Source organism: Taudactylus pleione, unplaced genomic scaffold (assembly GCF_031769625.1).
Source record: "Taudactylus pleione unplaced genomic scaffold, aTauple2 ptg000032l, whole genome shotgun sequence".
NCBI classification, from domain to species: Eukaryota; Metazoa; Chordata; class Amphibia; order Anura; family Myobatrachidae; genus Taudactylus; species Taudactylus pleione.
In genome coordinates this window covers 9,803,338-9,825,838 of record NW_028284434.1, presented here as the reverse complement: position 1 = coordinate 9,825,838, position 22,501 = coordinate 9,803,338, and the positions used below count along the sequence as shown (strand labels likewise).

At 46.9% G+C, this 22,501-nt stretch overlaps 2 protein-coding genes across 5 annotated transcripts in view; one reads left to right on the top strand and one right to left on the bottom strand.

The window, feature by feature from the left end:
• The window catches only part of RSPH10B (radial spoke head 10 homolog B), a 61,853-nt gene extending 42,450 nt beyond the window's left edge, over positions 1-19,403 (bottom strand). For 2 of the 4 annotated variants that reach the window (XM_088451958.1, XM_088451959.1), the window contains exons 1-2: positions 704-790; positions 105-350 (exon numbers count right to left, since the gene is read on the bottom strand). In XM_088451958.1, coding sequence (XP_088308084.1) covers positions 105-340 — 236 coding nt within the window. In that variant the 5' untranslated portion in view covers positions 341-350; positions 704-790. Of the gene's footprint in view, positions 1-104; positions 351-703; positions 791-18,657 lie in introns of those variants that run through there. The other 2 variants (XM_088451961.1, XM_088451960.1) reach the window with 1 other exon arrangement.
• The window catches only part of LOC148538954 (eukaryotic translation initiation factor 2-alpha kinase 1-like), a 222,279-nt gene continuing 200,835 nt past the window's right edge, over positions 1,058-22,501 (top strand). Inside the window, exon 1 of the mRNA XM_088451962.1 lies at positions 1,058-1,235. Coding sequence (XP_088308088.1) covers positions 1,130-1,235 — 106 coding nt within the window. The 5' untranslated portion in view covers positions 1,058-1,129. The remainder of the gene's footprint in view (positions 1,236-22,501) is intronic.

Sequence of the window (22,501 nt, the reverse complement as noted above, 5' to 3'; positions counted from 1 at the left end):
GCATGACTCGGATCGGCCTCGGATCGAGGGGGCTCGGGGGGGTTCGGATTTCAGAAATCCGAACCCGCTCACCCCTATATAAAACTAATAAAAACTGCACTTACTTCTCAACAATAAGCTGATTTAATACTGGTTCCTCAAAGCACTCTGCAGCAGCAACTGTGACAAGAGGCTCTTCCTGCTTCACAGGCTCAATATTAGGAGTAGTGGTAATGGGTGGGGAAGCAGGTTCTTCAGTTGAGGTCACAGACACAGATGACAATTTGGAGCTGGTATCCTCAGAGGCTTCCACTGTCAACTTCTCTGGCTTTTTCACATCTTTTTTCTTAAGTTTCCCCATATCCAGAACGCTTATGTAACATAAATGTCATAAAAATTATTTAAGTCACTTAAATCACATTAATATTAACATAAATGGCAGATGTAATAGCAGCAATACAAAGGGGCACCACTACATGATGTCATTAGTCTCTACACAATTATATAATATAGAGATGTATCAAACCTTCTAAAAAGGACAGGTGGAAAAGGTGCCTGTAGCAACCAAATCAGATAGTAGCTATCATTTATCTAGTACAGTATATAAAAAATGACAGCTTGTAACTGATTGGCTGCTATGGGTATCTTCTCCGCTAGTTCTGTTTAGAAGGTTTGATACATCTCCCCCCATAGAGTGGGAATAAACAGAACTAACTTTGATTACCAATAATTCTAGTAGTAACCGTAGAAGTGTCCTGCTCAGCGTCCCGGAAATGCCGCCGTTTCCTAGGCAACGAAAGCCCACGTGATCCTTCTCAGCCTATAAGCGCTTGTTTTGCCATATTGTGGTTGGCAGATTGGTACACTTTAAAGGAGTTTGTGTCTTCTTTTGTTTTCCGGCTGGCGACCGTCATTTTCCTGTGGTGGTGGCTGCTCTGGGTAGCGCAGTGCGTTGTCTATGGTGCACTTTGGAAGTAGCTGTATGACCGTAGTTGGGTCGGGTTCCCGCTCTAGGCTAGTACTAGCATGTAGTAAATCCACTCCCACGTCATGCACTGGGTCTGGGCGCTGAGGGTGCGGAGAGGAGTCTAATGATGTGCGACAAGTAGTAGGAACTAGACTGAAACCGGCGCCATTAGGTGCACCATCCATGTATGCGAGCCAGGGACCCCCACCTCCTAGTAATGCGATCATGAAGAAGGGCGAGGGGATCCCTGTTTTTGACAACCCAGATGTGTCCGGGATGGAGTTAGATGGTGAGTCCTAGGAGGACCATAAGTCCTAGCCATGTGCCTTATTGTCGGTGTGCCTTATTGTCGGTGTAGAAGACTTGTGACTGCAGGACCCTCTCAGCCACCACAGGCAGGTGTATGGGTCATAGGACGGACCTGACTGGCAGCTGTTAGGGCAGTGGTACAGTCATATAATATTCCAATGTTGTTCATATGTTGGATATAAATCATTTATTCATATGTACTGTATGAATACTGTACATTCAGCACTGGTTTATAGGCCTTATGGTGTATAGGGACTATTACTCCCCCTGTATGCAGGGGGCGTTTTTATAATGGGTGTACACCCTGCACCCATAAAACTTACCTCGTTGGAGTCCCACATTGGCTGCAGTGTCTGCGCCTATAAAAAACACATCTGGTGGCTGCTGCTGCCATTTTCCCGTCGTATGCGCAGTACAGGGAAAACGGCTGCGGCCGTTTTCCCGGTGACCTGCGCATACGCTATAGACTGGGCACACTCTAGTCCTCAGAGTCTATAAGTGCGACACTGGCCGCATAGCGAGGAGGGGACCCATGACAGAATGCACACGGGCCCCTTCTCTAGAAACGATTTTGCCTGGAATAGGAATGCTTAAGTCACCCAAACTGTAATACCTGTATGCATGCGCTGAGCCTGTGCCTGGTATCTGTATATGGTCACAAAGAGTTTGCTGCTGAACTCCTTTATAATGGGTGGTGCTGCATACAGCCGCTATAGGTCCTTGTCAATAAAATCAGTATAAGTTGTGAATAATACTCTCAGTGGTTAAAGTCGGGGGTATGAAGATATACTGTGTGCATGCGCTGAAGGCGTGTACAAAAAAAATGGCCACACATTATGATGCTGTCTCATGAGGGTTGTGACCACTCAAAATGTGGGCGTCATGCACCCATCTCTCATTCAATCAGTAAATCCCAGCTGTGCCAGTGTCTTTCAAACCAACAGTGTCTCCCACTAGTGTCCGTAATCCCAAACCTGACTGTAAGCCTCCCTACTATGTGCTCCCCTACTACCACACAGACTACTGCTACAGCGTCTCTCCTGGAGCAAACTCAGCCCCGCCACCCTGTAAGCAAGGGCAGCATGCTGTACCCTGTAAAGGTGCACTCCTAGGCATATCATGGCATAAAGACCGACCCTATGTGAACCTGGCAGATATACACGGCCTCAAGTGACCTAAACTGTACTTGCCCAGGGGAATCGGTATGATTTACCCCGGACCCATGCCCGGCGGTTGGAATCCCGACAGTGGCATCCCGGCAGAGGAGGAAATCCAGATCGTCAAAGGTAAGTATATACTAACCTATTTCTAGCCCTTAACCCTCCCTTAGGGGTGCCTAACCTTCCCCCCCCCCCCAGTGCCTAATCCCCCCCCCTCTAAATGCCCAAACCTAAATCCCCCGTGGGGGTGCATAACCCCAAGTCGTCGTGACCCCCCCGGGGGGTGCCTAACTCTGACCCTCCCTTCCCCTAGCCTAAACCTAACCTCCCGGAGGGGTGCCTAACCCTATGTCCCCTCCCAGGAACCCTAAACCTAACTCCACCTGTGGCTATCGGCGCCCGGCGTCCCTTCGATCGGGATACCGGGCGTCGAGCACCCGGCGTATGTCTAACGTCAGGCGTCGGCATATCAACGCCTATCATTAGATCCTTGCCGGGATATGACAGTCGGGAAGCCGGCTGTCGGGGTTAGGTCCGCCGGCTTCCCGACTGCATACCGGCCCAGGAGGTAGATGCCAGCCGGCCCCTGCTGCCAGACTCTACAGCCAGGGCTAGTGCTAGGATATTCTGCTCCCCTCTGCAAACAATGAATTTGGACCCTCCTCCAAATACCAAATATGTCCTATAGACATATCTTTTCACTTTTTTTAAAAGTGCAAAGGTGACAATTAGGTGATGGCTGGGGAGACATGTTCAGGCTTTTATCCAGGAGCGTTTTAAGACAAGGTAGTCTGTGTGCAGCCTCGGTTTGAGCCCCTTCCTCTATGTCAGCACAGTAGACTCTGGTTTCATGCCAGAATCTACTGCGCATGCGTGGGTCTCCGGGAAAATGGTGCCCGTGCCCTTTTCCGAGGTACATCTTTTCTGCGCAAGTCACCGGGAATATGTCTGCTGCCATTTTCACGGTGATTTTTTTTGCTGCTCTGCAGCGCCGGTAAGTAGAACTAATATGGGTACAGGGTGTGCCGTGTGTGCCCAGCACACCCTGCAAGCATTATAAATATGCCCTCAAAACTTCTTTTAAGAAGATGGTTTACAATTGATGGGCGAAAACCAGATGGTTTCCCTACATTGATGGCACAGCATAACCAAATGTTTTTTTGTTTTTTTTTGTTTTACAAGGTGCAGGGACACGGAGCATAGCCCTGCCCCCGACACCCGTAAAGCCCTACCCCCAGGTTGTAATTGGTCCACGGACCAGTCGGTCAAAGAACAGGGATGACCATCTGGTTGGTGAAATCATTGACTGCTATCCATTGCATAGTTGATAACCATAGATGGCCATCCTTAGTTTCTTTAGCTCTCCACAAAAGAAGAAAGCCTCAGGAGACTTTGGGGAGGGGAGAACCCATAAAGGTCTAACCATAAGCCCCACTAAGGGGTAATCAAACAAAAATAAATTACTTCGGGCGTAGTTTAAATCGCACACCAGAAGCATTAGGGAGAGTAATATTTATTTTTCTTTCCAATATATATTTTTTTCTTTATAATACCTACTATATGCAAATTACTGTTTATTGTTTACTATATGTAAACTACACATAAAGTGAATTCTTATTTTGGATCAATTAAGAACGTGTATTGAGGGAAAAATAATTACAGATGTGCCCTGCTACATCTTTGCTTCCTATGCCATGTAGTGCGCCATGCTAGTCGTGCCCTGCCATGGAGATGTATCTCGCAGCATGCTGCAGGAAGGCGCAACGTAACGTACTGAAGCACTGGAAAATCCGGAGTGTGTAATACAACTTTCTGTCCACCAGATGTCACTTTTCCTAAACGGCACATGCGTGAAATAGCTAACGAAGATTTTGTAGCACTGTCTGCTGATTGGCTGACTGTACCTGTCTTCTTTACACTATACATTAGTACTGGACTGTTTTTCTTTTAAATCTTCACTACAGGATTAAAAATAAATCATTTGGTGTGTGAGTTCTGTCATTTATAAAAATACATATGTGTTGGCCAGATGACGCACAACCAGCATTAAATAAAGACAGCAATTCAAGTTTAATATTCTTAAGGAACACTACTGAGCTCAATAAATTGCTCTTAAGTTCCCATCACATGGCATTTCTATGTTACTGTATACCACCCAGCTGCATTTTACGCTGAACCGCTATTGACATTGCACACTTAGTGTGCTGTAAAGTGCCACACGTACCATCACATACATGACCGGTGTGAGTCTCGATACAGCTGGTATGTGTGGTTAAGGTGAGCACCTTACAGAGTGGGCGCCCTGGGTTAGAGACCTGGAAAGGGATAATGGAATTTTGGACATCAGTATTTTCTTTTTCTTCAGGGTCCATAGGGGATCCACAGGGATACCATGGGGTGTGTGTGGTTGGTGTGATTCGGGCACCAAACAGTTAAAGCTTTAGCTCCAAGGATGCCCTGGGCCTCTTCCACATATACCTCGCCCCCAGCCATAGGCAGACAGTTTTTTGTTCGGTACTGGACAGGAACGGTCACATCTTTAGAACAAGAAGTAGGCAGCCCCAAGCTTTATTTGTATGAGGATTTTTTTTATCTGAGCAAGCAGCAAGGCGTCCTAATGGGCACCTGTACGGCTTCTCCAGCTACCAGCGCCGCAACAATGTTGAGTGGGCCGGCGATTACGGTGGGCGCCAGCGGGGCTCTGCTAGCTGGGCAGACGGAGAGAAACAGGTAAGGTGATTCTCTGCTTGCTGGGAATCGCGTATTGTGCAGTCCTTACCTTCGGTGGTGGAGACCTGCTGGAGGATGCTGCAGTGGGGTGACTGGTTCATCCTCACCCTCACTAGACCACTGGGGCAATTAAATGCTGGTGTCGGGGACCATCTTAGAGGCCAGCGGCACCCGGCGGTTCATGCAGCAGCGAGGAGGTAAGCTCTCTACCCCGGAAGCCCAGAGTGCAATCCCTCACAAGAGGTTTCACGCCTCTGAGCTGCTCATCCTCCCTATATGAGACGCTCAGCAGCCATTAATCGGGTTTCCTGAAGCTATAGGTCTTAGGAGTTTCGAGTCCAGTCTCCCTGTAAACCTCTCCCTGTGGCCAGGTTATACAGCGCTCAAATCCTACCAGCCCTTTGAGGCTTGAGTAGTTGATTTAGTGCCCGTTATAAGTATATTTATATGCATTGTATGTGACTTGTGCAAGCTCTGCTCTTGTGATATACAGCCATGGCCAAAAGTTTTGAGATTTACACAAGCATTGGTTTTCACAAAGTCTGCTGCTTCAGTTTTTATGATGGCAATTTACATATACTCCAGAATGTCATGAAGAGTGATCAGATTAATTCTTTGCCATGACAATGAACTTTATCCGAAAAATTGCATTTCAGCTCTGCCACAAAAGGACCAGCTGACATCATGTCAGTGATTCTCTCATTAACACGGGTGAGAGTGTTGATGAGGACAAGGCTGTATATCACTCTTTCATGCTGATTGAGTTAGAATAACAGACTGGAAGCTCTAAAAGGAGGGTGGAGCTTTAAATTGTTCTTCCTCTGTTAACCATGGCTACCTGCAAGTAAACACTAGCAGTCATCATTGCTTTGCACAAAAAGGGCTTCACAGGCAAGTATATTGCTGCTAATAAGATTGCACCTAAATCAACCATTTATCGGATCATCAAGAACTTCAAGGAGAGAGGATCAATAGTTGTGAAGAAGGCTTCAGGGCGCCCGAAAACGTTCAGCAAGTGCCAGCACCATCTAATGTTGATTCAGCTGCGGGATTGGGGCACCACCAGTGCAGAGCTTGCTCAGGAATGGCAGCAGGCAGGTGTAAGTGCATTTTCACGCACAGTGAGGCGCAGACTTTTGGAGGATGGCCTGGGGTCATGAAGGGCAGCAAAGAAGCCACTTCTCTCCAGAAAAAACATCAGTGATAGACTGATATTCTGCAAAAGGTACATGGACTGCTGAGGACTGGGGTAAAGTTATTTTCTCTGATGAATCCCCTTTCAGATTGTTTGGGGCATTTGGAAAAACGCTTGTCTGGAGAAGGAAAGGTGAGCACTACCATCAGTCCTGTGTCATGCCAACAGTAAAGCATCCTGAGACCATTCATGTGTAGGGATGCTTCTCAGCCAAGGACTCACTCACAATTTTGCTTAATTACACGGCCGTGAATAAAGAATGGTACCAAAACATTCTCCAAGAACAACTTTTCCCAACCATCCAAGAACAGTTTGGTGACGAACAATGCCTTTTCCAGCATGATGGAGCACCTTGCCATAAGGCAAAAGTGATAATTAAGTGACTCTGGGAACAAAAGTTCCAAATTTTGGGTCCATGGCCTGGAAACTCCCCCGACCTTAATCCCATTGAGAACTTGTGGTCAATCCTCAAGAGGTGGGTGGACAAAGAAAAATCCTCAAATTCTGACAAACTCCAAGCATTGATTAGGCAAAAATGGGTGACCATCAGTCAGTATGTGGCTCAGAATTTGATTGATAGCATGCCAGGGCGAAATGCAGAGGTCTTGAAAAAGAAGGGTCAACACTGCAAATATTGGAGCTCATTCAGACCCGCTCGCTAAGATGCAAACACTCGCTGCTGCTGATAGTATGCATTGTGCGCATGCCTATGCATCGCATTGCGTGTGCGCATACCTTAGCGAAAGTTCACAATGCGTTCGCTTTCTGCGCATAGACAGCCCAGCAGAGTGAATGACAGGGGAAGCTGTTGGTAGGTGGTAACGGGCGGGCCATTAAAAATGGGGAAGTGGAGGTGCAAACACAGGCGTGCCTGAGCATCTCAACGGCGTTTTAGAGGTGTGCATAACTAAAAACATCATAGAACACGTCACCTGGCTTGTTTTTACACTGAAGTGTTTGCAGCAGGGTATGGTCAACCTCAAGCGCTGCAATCGCATCCGGTGTACTGATGGTTGCACACACTTCCAGGACATGACGAGCACAAGTGGGCGTATGTATACTTTGTGATCGCTTTTTAAGAAATCCTGGGCGTGCTAATGCATTGCTGTGTGATTGAAAGCCTTTGACACTTATAAAATGCTCGTAATTTTACTTCAGTATACCTATAGTAACATCTGACAAAAAGGTCTAAAAAGCAGCAAACTTTGTAAAAACCAATACTTGTGTCATTCTCAATTTTTGGCCATGGCTGTACTACCTGATTAAAATGAGCGATTGAGTGATAACGATATCATTATTGTTCACAAATCAGCCATAAAAATTTTGAAAACTACCAGTGATGTGTGCTACCGCTGGTCGTGTTTGACATCTATCATCGCCTGAACATGCTGGTCAAACTGCCAGGGATGAGGGAGGGTGCCTACACTGAACGACTGATCGTTCAGTATAGGCACAGCATAGACTGAAACGACTGCACGATTACAATGTTGTAATCGTGCAGTCTTTTTACAGTTTGCTAGTGGATGTGCCCCATTAAACTTTGACTGTCAGTTATATCTACCCCTGCTGCTCTTTCTAAAACCCTTAACTACCAGGGGGTATATTTACAAAGGTTTGATTTCTGTTCGATTTTGGTTAAAAAAAAATTTTCATGAAAGGATTTACTGAAGTCAAAATCGAATGTTAAATCGAACAGAAAAATTAATTTCAAATGAAATCGAATTTCTGAAAAACATTGATGTTTTCCCATAAAGGACTATAGGATCCCTTCATTGACTAACATTCGATTTGCAAATCGAATGAAAAAGTAACTCAAAATCGAATTGCAAATCTCCAAATAAATAGAAGAGCTTCATGCTTTCGTTTTCAGAATGAGCAGTTCTATTTGACACAGATACATGCATACATCAGTGAGATGCATGCATGTATTTTACTGTAAAAAGCTTGTTAAGTGTTAATGTTTAAAAAAAAATAAAAAAATGATGTGGGGTCCCCCCCTAAAAACACAACCAGCCCCGGACTTTACTTATCCAGTCCTGGTTGTGTAAGTACAGGGGAAAAATTGCGTAGGGTTACCTTGTACTTAGCGCAACCAGCACCAAGCTCTGATCCAGTCCTGGTCCTGGAATTACAGGTGGAAAAAAGCGTAGGGTTCCCCTGTAATTTCCACAACCAGCACAGGACCCTTTCTAGCGGGGGAGTAATGTCACGGCCAGGGAAACCCTATCACCGGGTTCCCCAGCCAAAACATTACTCCTGACTGCTAGTCAGCCCAGGCCTGGGGAGTTGGGGTTCCCTAGGCTGATAGCTCGGGGCAATCCCCTGCACCCCTGGAGTGGTGGGTGCCGGGTTGATAGTGTAAAAGTGTGTCAAAAGAGAAGTGTAAACATTGTCTTTACGAGTAGAACTGCAGGTCCCAGCAAGCCCCCCTGCATGCTGGTACTTGGAGATCCACAAGTACCAGCATGCGGGGCATTAAGGGTACCTGTAGTTCACCTGTAAAGAAATGTTTAAATAAAGACAATACACACACACCGTGATAGTATAGGTTTAATACATACACTCACACATACCTACATTACCTGGACCAGTCCTCTTCTCCCTGTAGGTAGCCTTGGTCTTCGTAAAATAAAAAAATTACCCACAAACTACGTATCATCCGTAATGGATGATACCTCAATGAATGGCTCAGACGCAGCTCTTCCCTTTTTAGTGCCGTGTCTGAGCATTCGTTGGCTGAGAGAGGTCAGCCCCTTCCTCTCTGAGCCATTGTAGTCAATGGTGAGAACCGCAGGATTACCTTTAGTAACCCTGTGGCTCTCACCATTGACTTCAAAGGTGTGAGCCGTTCATTGGCTTGGTCTTTGTAAAATAAAAAGACCCACATACTAGGTATCATCCGCGTTGTATGATACCTCCTGAATGAAAGGCTCTTACACGGCTTTTCCCTTTGTAGTGCCGTGTCTGAGAGTTCATTCGGGAGGTGTCATCCATCGCGGATGATACCTAGTTCGTTCGCGAACTGGTCCATGCGATTGGGAAATGTTTGCACCCTGTACATAGATGTCTCGCTAGAATGAGTGACAGGACGAGCCGTTTGTGGGTGGTAACGGGTTGGGTGATGGAAACGGGTGTGGTGTGAACGCAGGCGTGTCTGTGGGTCTTAACACCGTTTCAGAGGTGTGCATAATTAAGACGCAGCATCATGATACACGTGACATGGCTGAATTACACACTGAAGCACTTGCAGTGCTTGCGGTAGGGTATGGTCAGCCACAAGTGTGTATGGGTACAATGTTACTCAATGTTACCAATTGTTAAATACACTTCCTGATGATGACATGTATTACTAAGGGAAAGTGGGTGTTTTATGACAGGCTGGTGGTCTAAATACACAACGTGATCACATGCCAAGACATTGTGGGCATGCTAATGTCTTGCCGTGTGATCGCCGGATTTGCATACTTTGGCAGCTGATGGCTGCATATGAACGCATCTATCGAGTGGGTCTGAATCAGGCCCTCAATTTGATCTCAGGAGATTTCAGAGAGTCATAAAAATGAATCTATAATAGTGAATTTACCCCCAGGTGTGTAGGGGTTCATTATTACTTCACATTTACTTGTATTTGTGAAGGGTGTCACATTGCATTATTAGCTATACACTTATTGTGTGCTACTTGCTGGCTATTTCTATGTCTGCTAAAGGCAAGGATAAACAGGAGGCTAAGGCCACTGTGCTGGTTACATGCAAATCCTATTTTGCGGGCTTGTCCTCACAGGATTTCATACAGGATGGTCTGTGTGCTAATTGTTATAAATCTACACACCAGTCCACCTTACCAGCCGGTGTCCAGGAGCCAGCTTGGGTGTCCTCATTATCCTAAGTTATGACACAGCTAGTGGACCACTTATCAGCCCCCATGCTGCCTCCCAGTATGGGGTATCCACAGCTATTACAGTCTGCTATGTCGGTACCCCCTATGCATCCTCGGATGGATGTTTATGCCCACATTCAGAATATGGCTCAAACGTCTGCAGCCTATCAGCAAAGGTTACAGACGGACAGACCATTACAAAACCAAAGCACATAGATGGACTGTATCATCCTCTCAGTCTACCCAGCTTTCAGATTTTGATGCATCATCTGAGGAGGTAGATGATGCACAGGGTTCTCTCTGAGTCACACTGACGAGGAGCACTGTCATTCAACAGTCGATGTTCCTTTAGTGAGGGGGGTTAAATCGATCCTGAATATAGAGGATGATGATCCAGCCCCTAAGTCTAAAACCCCAATGTTTGGATGTCAAAAGGTGGTTAAGGCTGAATTAACTGAGTCAGAACAGCTCACTGAGCTCATGAGAGATAGGCAGAGGCACTGGAAGAGAGCCTGCCATAAGACGCTACCAGGGAACAACTGGCCTACATCTCCCATATTCAGGAAGCGGCCTCTTATTTGGGAGAAGCTGCGTTGTATACTGCCTCTAAGGCATGTAAGACCTCTGTAGTCACCCACCGGGTTCTTTGGCTATGGTCCTAGAAGGCGAACACAGGATCCAAGAATGCACTCAAATCCTTCTTCTCTGGAGACAGGCTTTTCGGCTCAGAGTTGGACAAGATTGTGGCTACAGTGGCAGCCTCAAAATCTGCTCTTCTGCCATTAGCAGTTGCCCCTAGTCCTTTCCCAGGTAGTCTAGTTTGCACAAGGCCGCCAAGTAGTCTTGGTCAGCCAGACGTCCGGCTTCCAAGTCGGGCGACAAACCCTCTGCCTGATGGAGCGGGCCTCCTGAGGTATCCCAGGGTGGGAAGCAGACTTTTTTTTGTACAGGTCCCCCAGCAGACCCTAAGGAAGGCCTTGGCCCTCCAGGAGGCCATTCACTCCCTGCTGAGTTCAGGTGTGATAATACCGGTTCCTTCGGCTCAGAGAGGAATTGGATTTTATTCCACTCTTTTTGCCGAATGGGTCTCTTTGGCCTAATCTGAATCCCAAACCCCTCAACAAATTTATCCGAGTGCCCAAGTTCCGCATGGAAACTCTACAATCAATTGTCCTGACATTAGAGCCTGGGGATTTCATGGTTTCCCTGGACATTCAGGATGCATACCTGCATATACCTATTACTCCAACCCTGCAAGGGTTCCTACGGTTACTGTTTTGCAGCAACATTACCAGTTTCGGGTGATACCCTTTGGTATATCAACAACTCCTCGGGTCTTTATCAAAATAATGGCAGTTATGGTGGCCCAACTCAGGTGCCAGGGAGTCAGAATCCTGCCATACCTAGATGACCTCTTAATCTTGGTACACCTACCGGTTGTGTTAAAACGCCGTCTCCAGCTGACCGTGGTCATCCTGCAAACACACGGCTGGATCATCAATTGGAAAAAGTCCTCCCTATCTCCGACACAGCGGATGGTACATCTGGGGGCACTCCTAGATTCTCAAATACTTTCAACACAAGCGGAAGATATCCATTCACTCAGCAAAGCAGGTCCTGGGGTCCATGGTTCCACTCCAGGCCCCTGCAACAACTGATTCTCCCGGTGGAACAGGCAGTATCATCTGATCCGGTCCCAGGCGATCCTCCTCTCCCTGGAGGTTCGGCTTTCCCTCTCATGGTGGCTACAGACGTCCCATCTGGACAAGGATCGCTCTTTCTGGATTCCAAATTGGGAGCTTCTCACTACTTCTGGAGCTTCGAGCAGTGTACAGAGCACTCTCAGGTGCAGGAACTCCTCCAGGGCAGGCCGGTCCAAAATCCAGTCCGACAACGCAACTGCAATAGCCTACCTCAACCATAAGGGAGGCATGTGAAGTCGATGCGGGAAGTGGCAAACATCCTGGTCTGGGCCGAATATCATTTCCTGGCAATCTCGGCAGTGTTTATCCCCGGAGTCCTCAACTGGGAAGCGGACTTTCTAAGCCGTCAGGGCATATACGCCGGAGAGTGGGCTCTCCGCTCGGATGTCTTTTAACTCCTGGTGGACAAATGGGGCCTGCCAGACATAGACCTCGTGGCCTCACGGCACACACAAGGTCCCCAGGAACAGGTCCAGGACCAAAGACCCCTCAGCCACCTTCGTGGATGCTCTGGCAGTGTGGTGGGACTTCAATCTTGCATATCTCTTTCCTCCGATCTCCCTGCTCCCGAGGGTTCTCCGAAAGTTCAAGCAGGAAGGCAGCACAGTCATACTAAGCCCCAGCCTGGCCCAGGCAACATTAGTTTACCGACCTATGGAGTCTCTCTATAGACACTCCTTTTCCACTTCCTCTATGGCAGGATCTACTAGCACAGGGTCCTTGCCTGCACCCGGACCTTGTCTGTCTTTGTGTTACTAGTCCAGTCCAGGACTTGCACATGGCTCAAGATTCTCCTGCTCTCCCCACTGGATCTGCTCCCAGGAGATCAGGACGGCTGAGACCTGGGCTGGGTTCCTCCCAGGTCATCAGATGAGTCCTCCCTCTATTTTTACACACTGGAGTCTAGCTTCCTTTCCGGCTATAGCGTTTATTTCACAGCGCTCGGCTCAGCTGCATGGTCAGCTATTTTCTTCCAGCTATTTCACCATGGACTGTTACCCGGCTCCTTAGCCACTCCAGCAGCCGTTCTCCCACAGCCTGCATACCCGGCTTCTTAGCTACTCTAGCAGCCATTCTCCCACAGCCTGCATACCCAGCTTCTTAGCCACCCCAGCAGCCGTTCTCCCACAACCCGCACTTCGGCCTCAAGCCATAACATCGGACTCAAGCTGCAACATCGGCCTCAGGCCACAACATCGGGCATTTGCCGCAACATTGGCCTCAGGCCATAACATCGGGCTCTAGTCACAACATCGGCCTCAAGCCGCAACATCGGCATCAGGCCATAACATCGGCCTCAAGCCGCAGCATCGGACTTGGTCACAACACCGGCCTCAAGCCGCTCCATCAGCCTCAAGCTGCAACATTGGCCTCAAACCGCAACATCGGCTTCAAGCCGCAATATTGGCACGAGCAGCAACACCGGCCTCAAGCCGCTCCATCAGCCTCAAGCCGCAACATCAGCCTAATCTGTTCCGTCTAGCCACTCAGCCAAATCCTCGGCACCAGCTTCATCTTCACCGGTTGGCCAACTGCTATAGCTATCTGGCGCAAATGCCTCCATTAGTGTCCGCTTACCATCGATAAGACTTTTCCTTCCACCTTGTCTGCACCGCTCTTCCACAAGGATTCTTGGGTATTGGATCCCTGACATCCGTAACACTTTGACGGCGTGGCTCTTGAATCATCCCTCTTAAGAGCCAAGGGTTTCTCTCGCTCTGTGGTCCAGATGATGCTCAAGGTGCATAAGCCTGCCTCAACCCACATCTATTACAGAGTTTGGCACTCTTACTTTCAGTGGTGCTCCCGCCGCCTGGCCTCCCTTCGAGTTCAGGTTTCTTCTCTGTTAGTCTGGTTCCAGCGAAGGATCGCTCCCCTGCCTAATGTTAGAACATTCTTGCAGGGTGTTCTCCGCATTCAACCTATTTTTGTTCCTTCGGTAGCATATTCTACTAGGTCTGTGGGACCTTCGTGGGCAGTTCAACGTGGCGCTTCTGCTGAACAGTTGTGCAAAGCGTCCGTGTGGTCTTCCGTCCACACCTTTCTTCGGTTTTACGCCTTTGATACCTTTGCCTCTCAGGATGCTTCCTTTGGGCATTGGATTCTTCTTTCTGCTCAGGAGCGTCCCCTCCCCTTAGGGGAAACTGCTATGGGACATCCCCATGTTATCCCTGTGGTTCCCCTATGGACCCTGAAGAAGAAATTAAGAATTATGGTAGACTTACCTTTGTTAACTCTATTTCCTTGAAGTTTATAGGATCCACAGGGCGCCCACCCTGACACACCTAGCCTCAACAGGTATTTTTCTTTTGGTCACGGATTCCCTCATCTTTTGTGCGAGTTTCTTGTGTACATTGGGCCTGATTCAGACCTGGACGCTATTTGTGGCCGCTCGCTGGCTAAAAGGGACCGGCTATTTAAATAATGTGCTCGCACTGCGTCACGTAAAGCCGCCCACTAAGAAATAGCGAGCGGCCGCGCTATGCGCTCGCACCTGTATAAAGACGCCCCTTTGCCACTCGCAACACACGTCATCTCCGGCAGTAGTAGGATTAATCAGGAACATCGAGAGCCATCGGAGCTGCTCGCAGCGCTTGTGGTAGCCTTTCCCCACCACAACATTGCGAGCAGTTCAGGCTAAAATACAACCCAGTCACGTGTGTAATGATGCTACTTTGCTAATTATGCACACCCATTAAACGCCGTTCTGATGGTCTGTACTGTAGCCGCGCTCATAGGTGTTGCTTTCACAATCCCCCTGAAATGCCTTTTCAAAAGTGTGTTGTACAATACTGTATTGTACAGTATACTGTATATGATTTGATTGTTTTGACTATAAAAATTATTACAATAGCACAAACATGAATAATGCAAATATGATATTTATACTTTAACTTACAAATACTGTACAGTGCTGTATCTTCTTTGTATTATTCTAATAATTTTTATACTTAGAACTCTGGACTATGACAGGCAAAGCTCTGCTTCCCCTGCCTACCCTGACCGCACTTCACTAGTAAATGAGCTCTGTGTCTGTGACATACTGTACTGTGTCACGTAACATAAATAAAGGGCAGTACTGTGACGTACACTGTGAGGTGAATAAGATGCACTACTGTGACATAACGTTCTGTAAGCTGCAGTACTGTGACATACTGTAATGTGAATAAATGGCCGTACTGTGTTGGAACGTGAATAAGCTGCACTACTGTGACACAGTAACGTGACATACTGTAACATGAATAAGCTGCACTACTGTGACACAGTAACGTGACATACTGTAACATGAATAAGCTGCACTACTGTGATGTAACGTGCAATACAAAAATGTCCCTTTGCTTGCCAGCTGCATCCAGGTAAGTGCTGCATCATCTGTCATAAAATCACACCTTAAGGTTCAGTATTGTTCATTCTGACACCCTTGGCCTAATCAGTTAGGTTGACATATTGTTTTTTTTTTAAAGGCAAAATTGTAGACGTGATGTATCGCTACAGTTACTGTATTTTTTTTAAATATCTTTTTACTGAAGCATGACATATTGCTACAAATATAAAATCATGTACATATCAAAAATTGGACAGAAATACAAAGAATGACGAGATAAAAAAAAAATAAAAAAATAATAATCTGTCCAGTAACCAAAGTGAGAAAAATGTAATACATATGTGAGTGATAGAAAAAACAACAACTATTATTTGTTTTACATATGTGTTTCACAATTATCAGACATAGTATTACCTAAAATGCAGCAAAATGCCTATGCCTCAACCACTTTTCTTATTTTCCTAATCCAAATAAACATAACTGTCTCTGGTTGAAGGACCAGAGAGAGTCAGGCACATCTTGAACAAACATTACAAATAAAATACAAAATTAACTGCATCCAACTTTAGTATCTGCTAATGAGATAGAGGGTAAAATAAAACAATTATGGAATCTCAATACGGGGAGAAAAATAAAAATAAATAAACTTACAGTGAATTTTTTTTTTTTTTTTTTTAAATATGTATAATGAAAATCTCTCAACATAAAAATTCTGTATTCCAATAGGCCATATAGGGACGATAGGCTATAACTGAAAATAATTAAGGGAAGAAAACAAACAGATGTGTATCAAAGCCAATAATATAATGGTAGTAGTCAATTGCCTTAGTCGTAAATTTAGGTCCAGTATGAAATAGGCAATGTAGCGTATGAAATATCAATCTATTTGTGACCGCACAAAGGGGAAAAGTTAAATGCTGTCCGTGTGTGAGAGAAATCAAAGAATATCAAGGTTTTATAAGAGTATACAATGAGGAACTGGTTTCCACGGGGGGCCTCTATATATCTGCAGTCAGCTAAACTCTCCAAGTAGCACACGATTAGAGGCCTAGGGCCCTCATTCAGAGCCGTATGCTCTGAGCAGAGCGCACGCTCTGAATGAGGGCCGGCCTCCATGAAAATGGAGCGTCCTCCTGGACGCTCGTATAGCTGTGGGTCACCACCCACAGGCTATACGAGCGTGCAGTTTGATGGCCGCGATGGTCTTGACCATCGCGACCATCGAAACTGCGAGCCGGAGTCTGCGGTTGAGGTTTTCAACCGCAAGCTCTGGAGTGATTTTGGCTCTATCAGAGCCAAAATCACTCCCACTGACATCACTAGTGATGTCAGTGGGCCGGCTTCTGACGGGAGGCGTTCCCGTGGGAATGCCCCCGTCAGGGAGGCATGCCCCCGGCACGCCTACCAAAGGGGGCGTGCTGTCAATCAACATCGACAGCACGCCCCCTTTGATCAGACACAACGAGCGAAGGACTTTCCTTCGCTCGTCGCGTCTGGTGCATGCGCACGACGGAGCTCCCTCCGTCGTGCGCATGCTCAGTCCAGAACATCGACCCACTTGCGAGCGGACAGCCGCTCGCGAGTGGGTCTGAATCAGGCCCTAGGTCCGCTGTGATTGCCTAAGCTGTCAAAGCTTAAATGATAAATGCTCTCCATTTGAGGAATATGCAGATCCTTTGCGTAAAAATAGCAGTACCAAAACAAATAAATAAATAATAATAAAAAATAAAAATTGGGGGGTGGTGGAGGGGAAAAGAGCAATTCACATAACAAAATATTAAGCGCCCGACAGGACCATCCTGCTTAAATGACAAATACAAATCGAAATAAGCTATGGAGCACAGAGCAATGTATTAGGATCATAGGATCGTTGGAGAAATGGTGCCGAGGTCGTTCACTGGTAGACCGATAAACAATTTGTTTACACAATTATTCATGTCACAAAGCCAACGGTGTTCAGAAACAATAATGAAATATACAGTGGGAGGCTTAGGAAGTCAAAAAGACTGAGCATCAAAACAGTGTGTTCTGCAATAATTAGGTACCATTGTTTGTGCAGAAGTATATTCGCGCTGTTAGCTGGTAATTTCAAGAATTGGGCTTGGACAAGGCCAATACTACCATATCCCCTCACATCCCCATTGAGCAACAAACGGGCTTTGTTCTCCTGCAATGTTTTAGACTCCCAATCAAGTGCTGAGATTTGGGTTAATGCTGAGAAGAGTGGGTTATACAAAATTTGCCCCAGCTCACAAGTGGATGCCTCCACAAGCACTGTAGTAACAAGGTGAGCAGTAAGCGATGACTGTAGATTATTGGGTTCAGTGCCTTTGTCAGTATCTTCATCTACAAAATTAGCAAATGCCAGTTCTGGGTCATGTTGATGAACAAACAAAATCTTGGAATCATCAACCTCCTGTTCCTGTATATCATAGCAGGTTAGATGGTCAGATGACGGGGTCAGAACCCGGTCAAAAGTGGACGTTAATCGATCAAATCGTTTATCTAGTTCAGGCAGTAATATCTTAAGCAATTCTGTCGCCAGTGCCTTAGCCATTAATGTAGTATCAAACAGTGACATATTGGTAAACAACAAATCAAGCTGGGCAGGTGAAGACTTATAAAAAAACACTATTAGGTGTAATACTTAGATATAGAATTCTCAGAGTAAATGCAAAATCTCCTGAAACAATGAGTAGAGTAAATGTATTCAGAAAAAGTACATATTAGAGCTCCATTACATTCTGTCTATATGCATAAAACAGTACAATGGATGTAATGAAAATAACCTGACAGTAACCCAGTTCCAACAAGAAAAGGCTACTGTATAGCAAGTGTCTGAATAATTGAATTTTCCTTTTTTCGCCACTAGATGGCAGCAGAATTACACTCAAAAAAAAAAAAAAAAGTCACTACATTACAATTCATGGATAGATTTACTATGGCCATACGGCTGCAAATAATAGGTGAAGTGACCACTAAATAGCACACTCTTTTACAGTAATCACACAAATCAGTGGTTATAGTCACATTGAGCAATACAAACAGTGCAGAACTGACAACAGGTTTTCTGAATCGAGGGTTAAAGAAAAACTTATTCTGAATAACACCTCAATAAGGGATGATGTGTCAATGGGCAATTAGGAAACCCCAAATATCAGTGAGCAGTCAATTAGAGTCTATGTTCACACCCCAAACATGCTGAATTCCTTTTTCACGGAGATCCAAGGGGGGCTTCCAGAAGAGCAAAAATCAGGTAAGGAGATAGATAAAAGAGAGAGACTATGACTAGGGACGGGAAGGTGGTCTGGGAGGGTAAAGATAACACATCGGGAGGGAAAGGAGCAGAGTAGAAATGTAAATCACAAAAGAGATTTTAGTAGAAGCAGGGTATGACAAACAAAGTTAATACCGGGGAAGAGATGGTCGGCAACTGCTGTAATGATCCTCGTGGAGTGGATCAATGCTATCAGCCACAACAGGTCAATCAATGTATGCAGGGATCTCAGCGGAGCCGGCTCCCCAGCCACAGCAGCCCCTCAGGGAATGTCAAGTAGACTATATCCAAGGGTCCAGTATGTGTAGCAGGAGGGTTGAATAATCTCCCCAGACGCGATCTTCAGAACAGATAGAGCTCAGGGCCACAGTCAAAGCCAAGGACCGGTGGCAGCCGCTGAGATGGAGTGTAGGGAAGAGGATAACCACCAAGCTCCCCTGCTGGATCAAGCTCTGGAAGGTCTGAAGCTGACTGTAGGAGCTATCCACCGGAGACTCCACAAATGTCACAGTAAAGGGAATTGCCGGACACAGACTTGTCACCGACGGGGAACACAACTCAGGATATGACTTCAGGGAGCTTCACAGCCGTCTGACAGCAGACCACAGCTCTGATTGCTGCACACAGGTGATGGTCCCAGCAGGTTTCCTGGGGAACTCCACGAAAGGTAAGTCCTCTCCACAGCCAAGTTAGTGACTCAGATGCAGGCACGGTCCATCACCTCGACTGGTGTAGGGAGGATAGGCGCAGACACCCTCGCCAGTTTTCGCGCCAAAAGTTAGGCGTTCATGTAGGCCACCAAAATTGATGACCGGACTCCGGTGATTAAGTTGATTCACCAATATAAGTAATATAACAAAAGACTCCTCGTCTCCAGAGCTATGCACCAATATGAAAAGTGTGCAGAAAAAAGCACACTTAAAGAACAATTGGGGATAGATATCGGGAGTCTCTTACAGGAGCTTGTCTAAAATGCGGCCATACTAGATGCCCCGCCCACCAGAAGTCAGTTACTGTATTTTTAATATAATGACATTTTTTATTACGGTACACTATGCCCTCAATGATTAGGTGCAGGATACTACAGTAGAATGAACACTACAGTATAAGGGCTCTACTCGTGCGTCTTGTGTCTAAGGACATTACAGTCATTTGTGGAATACTATACTGTAATGTGTATAAATGCACTGCTAATGCGTGGCATAATGTCTATAAGGGCACTAGTAAAGTGTGGGAAACGGAGGGAATCGCCGCCCCCTCCCCGCCCTCAAATGGAAACAGACTGTCAATCACTGACAGTCTGCGAACTAATTAGCAGGACCCATTCTGCACAATCGCAGAATGGGTCCTGCGCAGATTCCCAAACGTACCACTGCTGAATTAGGCCCTGAGTCTTTGGAGTTTTCACTCTTCTCCCTCCTGTACAGTGCCTTCTTAAAACCCTTTATACAGTATTTCTTCAGGGTCCATAGGGCTCCACAGGGTAGACAATGTGGTGTATGGGAGGGCCGGACACCAATAGCAAAGTTTTTCAATCACAGGATGCTCCGAGCCTTCAACCTATACCCCGCCCACAACCTGAGGGCAACTCAGTTTCGTTGGTGTCCGGCAGGAGCTGGATCACCATTTTAACAGTGGGGCTGCTAATAAGCAGCCCAAGCTTATTTTTATGATTTGCCTTTATTTTCATTTATTTTACAACTGAGCAGCAGCGGAAAACAGTCATTTGGACATCTGCACTGCTGCTCCATTACCCCTCTGCGGCGCCGTGACACCAGCCCTCAGCTAGGTACTGCCGGCGGGGCTCCAAGGGGGACCTAGCTACCAGGGCTCCCCGTACCCCAGACTGCAGCCGGGACTCAAGGGGACAGGTAAGGCGGATCCCAGCTTGCGGGGACCCGCGTCTATGCGCAGTCTTGCCTCCGGTCTCAGGAGACAGACCGGAGTCGCTGATGTGGACACCGGTTCATCCGGGACTCCACTAGACTACCAGGGCATTACAAACACTGGCGCAGGGCAATATTAAAGCCAGGGGACATGGTGGTTAAAGTCAGCATAGGGGAGAAGGCTCTCTCCCTCCGGTCCCTCCCCCAGCTCAGGGAGCCATTCCACTGCGGTCTTGTCGCTCCTCCCTCACCCTCCGCACCCTCTGAGACTCACAGCAGCCATTTTCTGCATTCAGGTCCCCGGGAACGCTGGGTCCAGTCTCCTTGTATACCTCTCCCTAGGGCCAGGTTTATATAGTGCTATGTCCTACCAGCCCCTCTGGTCTGTGTAGTTGATTTTAGTGCCCACTGCAGTTATATTGTGTATTCCGCTTTGTCTGTGACTTGTGCTAGCGCTGTTGTTCGTTACCTTTTTTCCTATTACTGTCAGTTTATATCATTCCCTTTATTCTACTATAACCCTGGCATACTATGGTATAGGGGCTTCATTGTACCTCACATCTCCCTATATTTGTGAGGGCTATCACATACTATATATCGCTGTTGCGCACTACACTGCAATATTACACATACATCTGGGTTGCTCACTACACTGTGTCAGATTGTGTGTTACAATATTCTTGCAGCTATGTCTGGCAGAGGCAAGAATAACAAGCAGCCTGCTGCTTGGCACTGCCAAGTGCACCGCGTCCCCTGTAGCCCGGTCACCCTTAATGTGTCCTTGTTGACACGGATGCCGGATGTGACGCCGAGCCCCGACATCACATGTTCTTCACATCGGAGGCTCCGTGTCCGCCGGCAATAAGGACACATTAGTGAAGGTTCCAGGACGCGGTGCATTAGGGCGGGGGAAGGTGCTGGGCAGGGGACGCGACATTGGGACGGGGGAAGGTGCCAGGCAGGGGATACGGCATTTGGGTGAGTGAGAGTTCCGGGCAATGGATGCTGCAATGGGGCGGAGGGACGTTGTCCATCACTTTGAAGGAGCGGTGGCAGACTGGAGGGCAAAGATCCCTCCCCCAGTGTAAAAGCACAGGTGCACTGTTAAGGTGGAAACAGTCGCCTGAGCTGATTAAAGAGAGTAGACCTGCATCCACTCTGTGTTGGAGCTGAAAAAAAAAAATCTGTGGGGACAGTATTTGGGAGCCTGCAAGTGGGGACATTATTTGGGAGTCTGAAAGTGGGTCCTGTATCTGTGGTGCTGTATAAAAAATATATTCTATGTAGCCTGCAAGTGGGGACAGTATCTGTGGAGCTGCTCTATAAAAAATATATTCTGTGTATCTTTCAATAGGGGCCAGCATCTGAGGGCTGTTCAAAAAATGGATTTAAAACATTTTATTATTGCGAAGGCCCCCACCCGGCTACTTCTTGATGCCACCCGGCTGGAAACATTTTCTGGGGAGAACACTGCTGGCAAAAATTGTGGACTATCCACCATGGGATGGATGGCCACAGCAGGTGCTCCCCCATGGGGTAGACACATTTACTACCTCAGTGCAAAGTCTGGTTAATACCTCCACAGCTTTTCCATAGTAGCCTGCAGTATTGTTTAGCTCCACTCTTGGAAGGCAGATTCAGACTCTAAACAGGCATTGGAGTCTCTGCCTTATTCTGGGGATATCCTGTTTGGCCCAGAATTGGTCAAAATTGTGACTACCTTGGCAGCTTCTAAGACGGCGTTCTTGCCCTCTGTATATAATGCGAAGCCTCGGATGTCATCCTTTCGGTCCTTTCGTCCTCAAAGAAAAGCTAAGGGTCAAGATGCATCAGGCATCAACTAAGGCTTCCAAGCCTAGGACCAAACAGACCTGGGCTACTAGACGTACATCTACCAAACCTGAGGACAAGCCTTCAGTCTGACTGGGTGGGCCTCTCCCTGGGGGCTCCCAGGGGTGGGAGGCAAACTTCTTCAATTCGCCCAGTTCTGGCATCAGACCACATCAGACCTGGGTAAAAGAAGTGGTCACCCACGGATATGACCTTCGATGGAGGTCCTGTGCAAAAGAACCCCCCCCCCCAGCAGTTCTTTT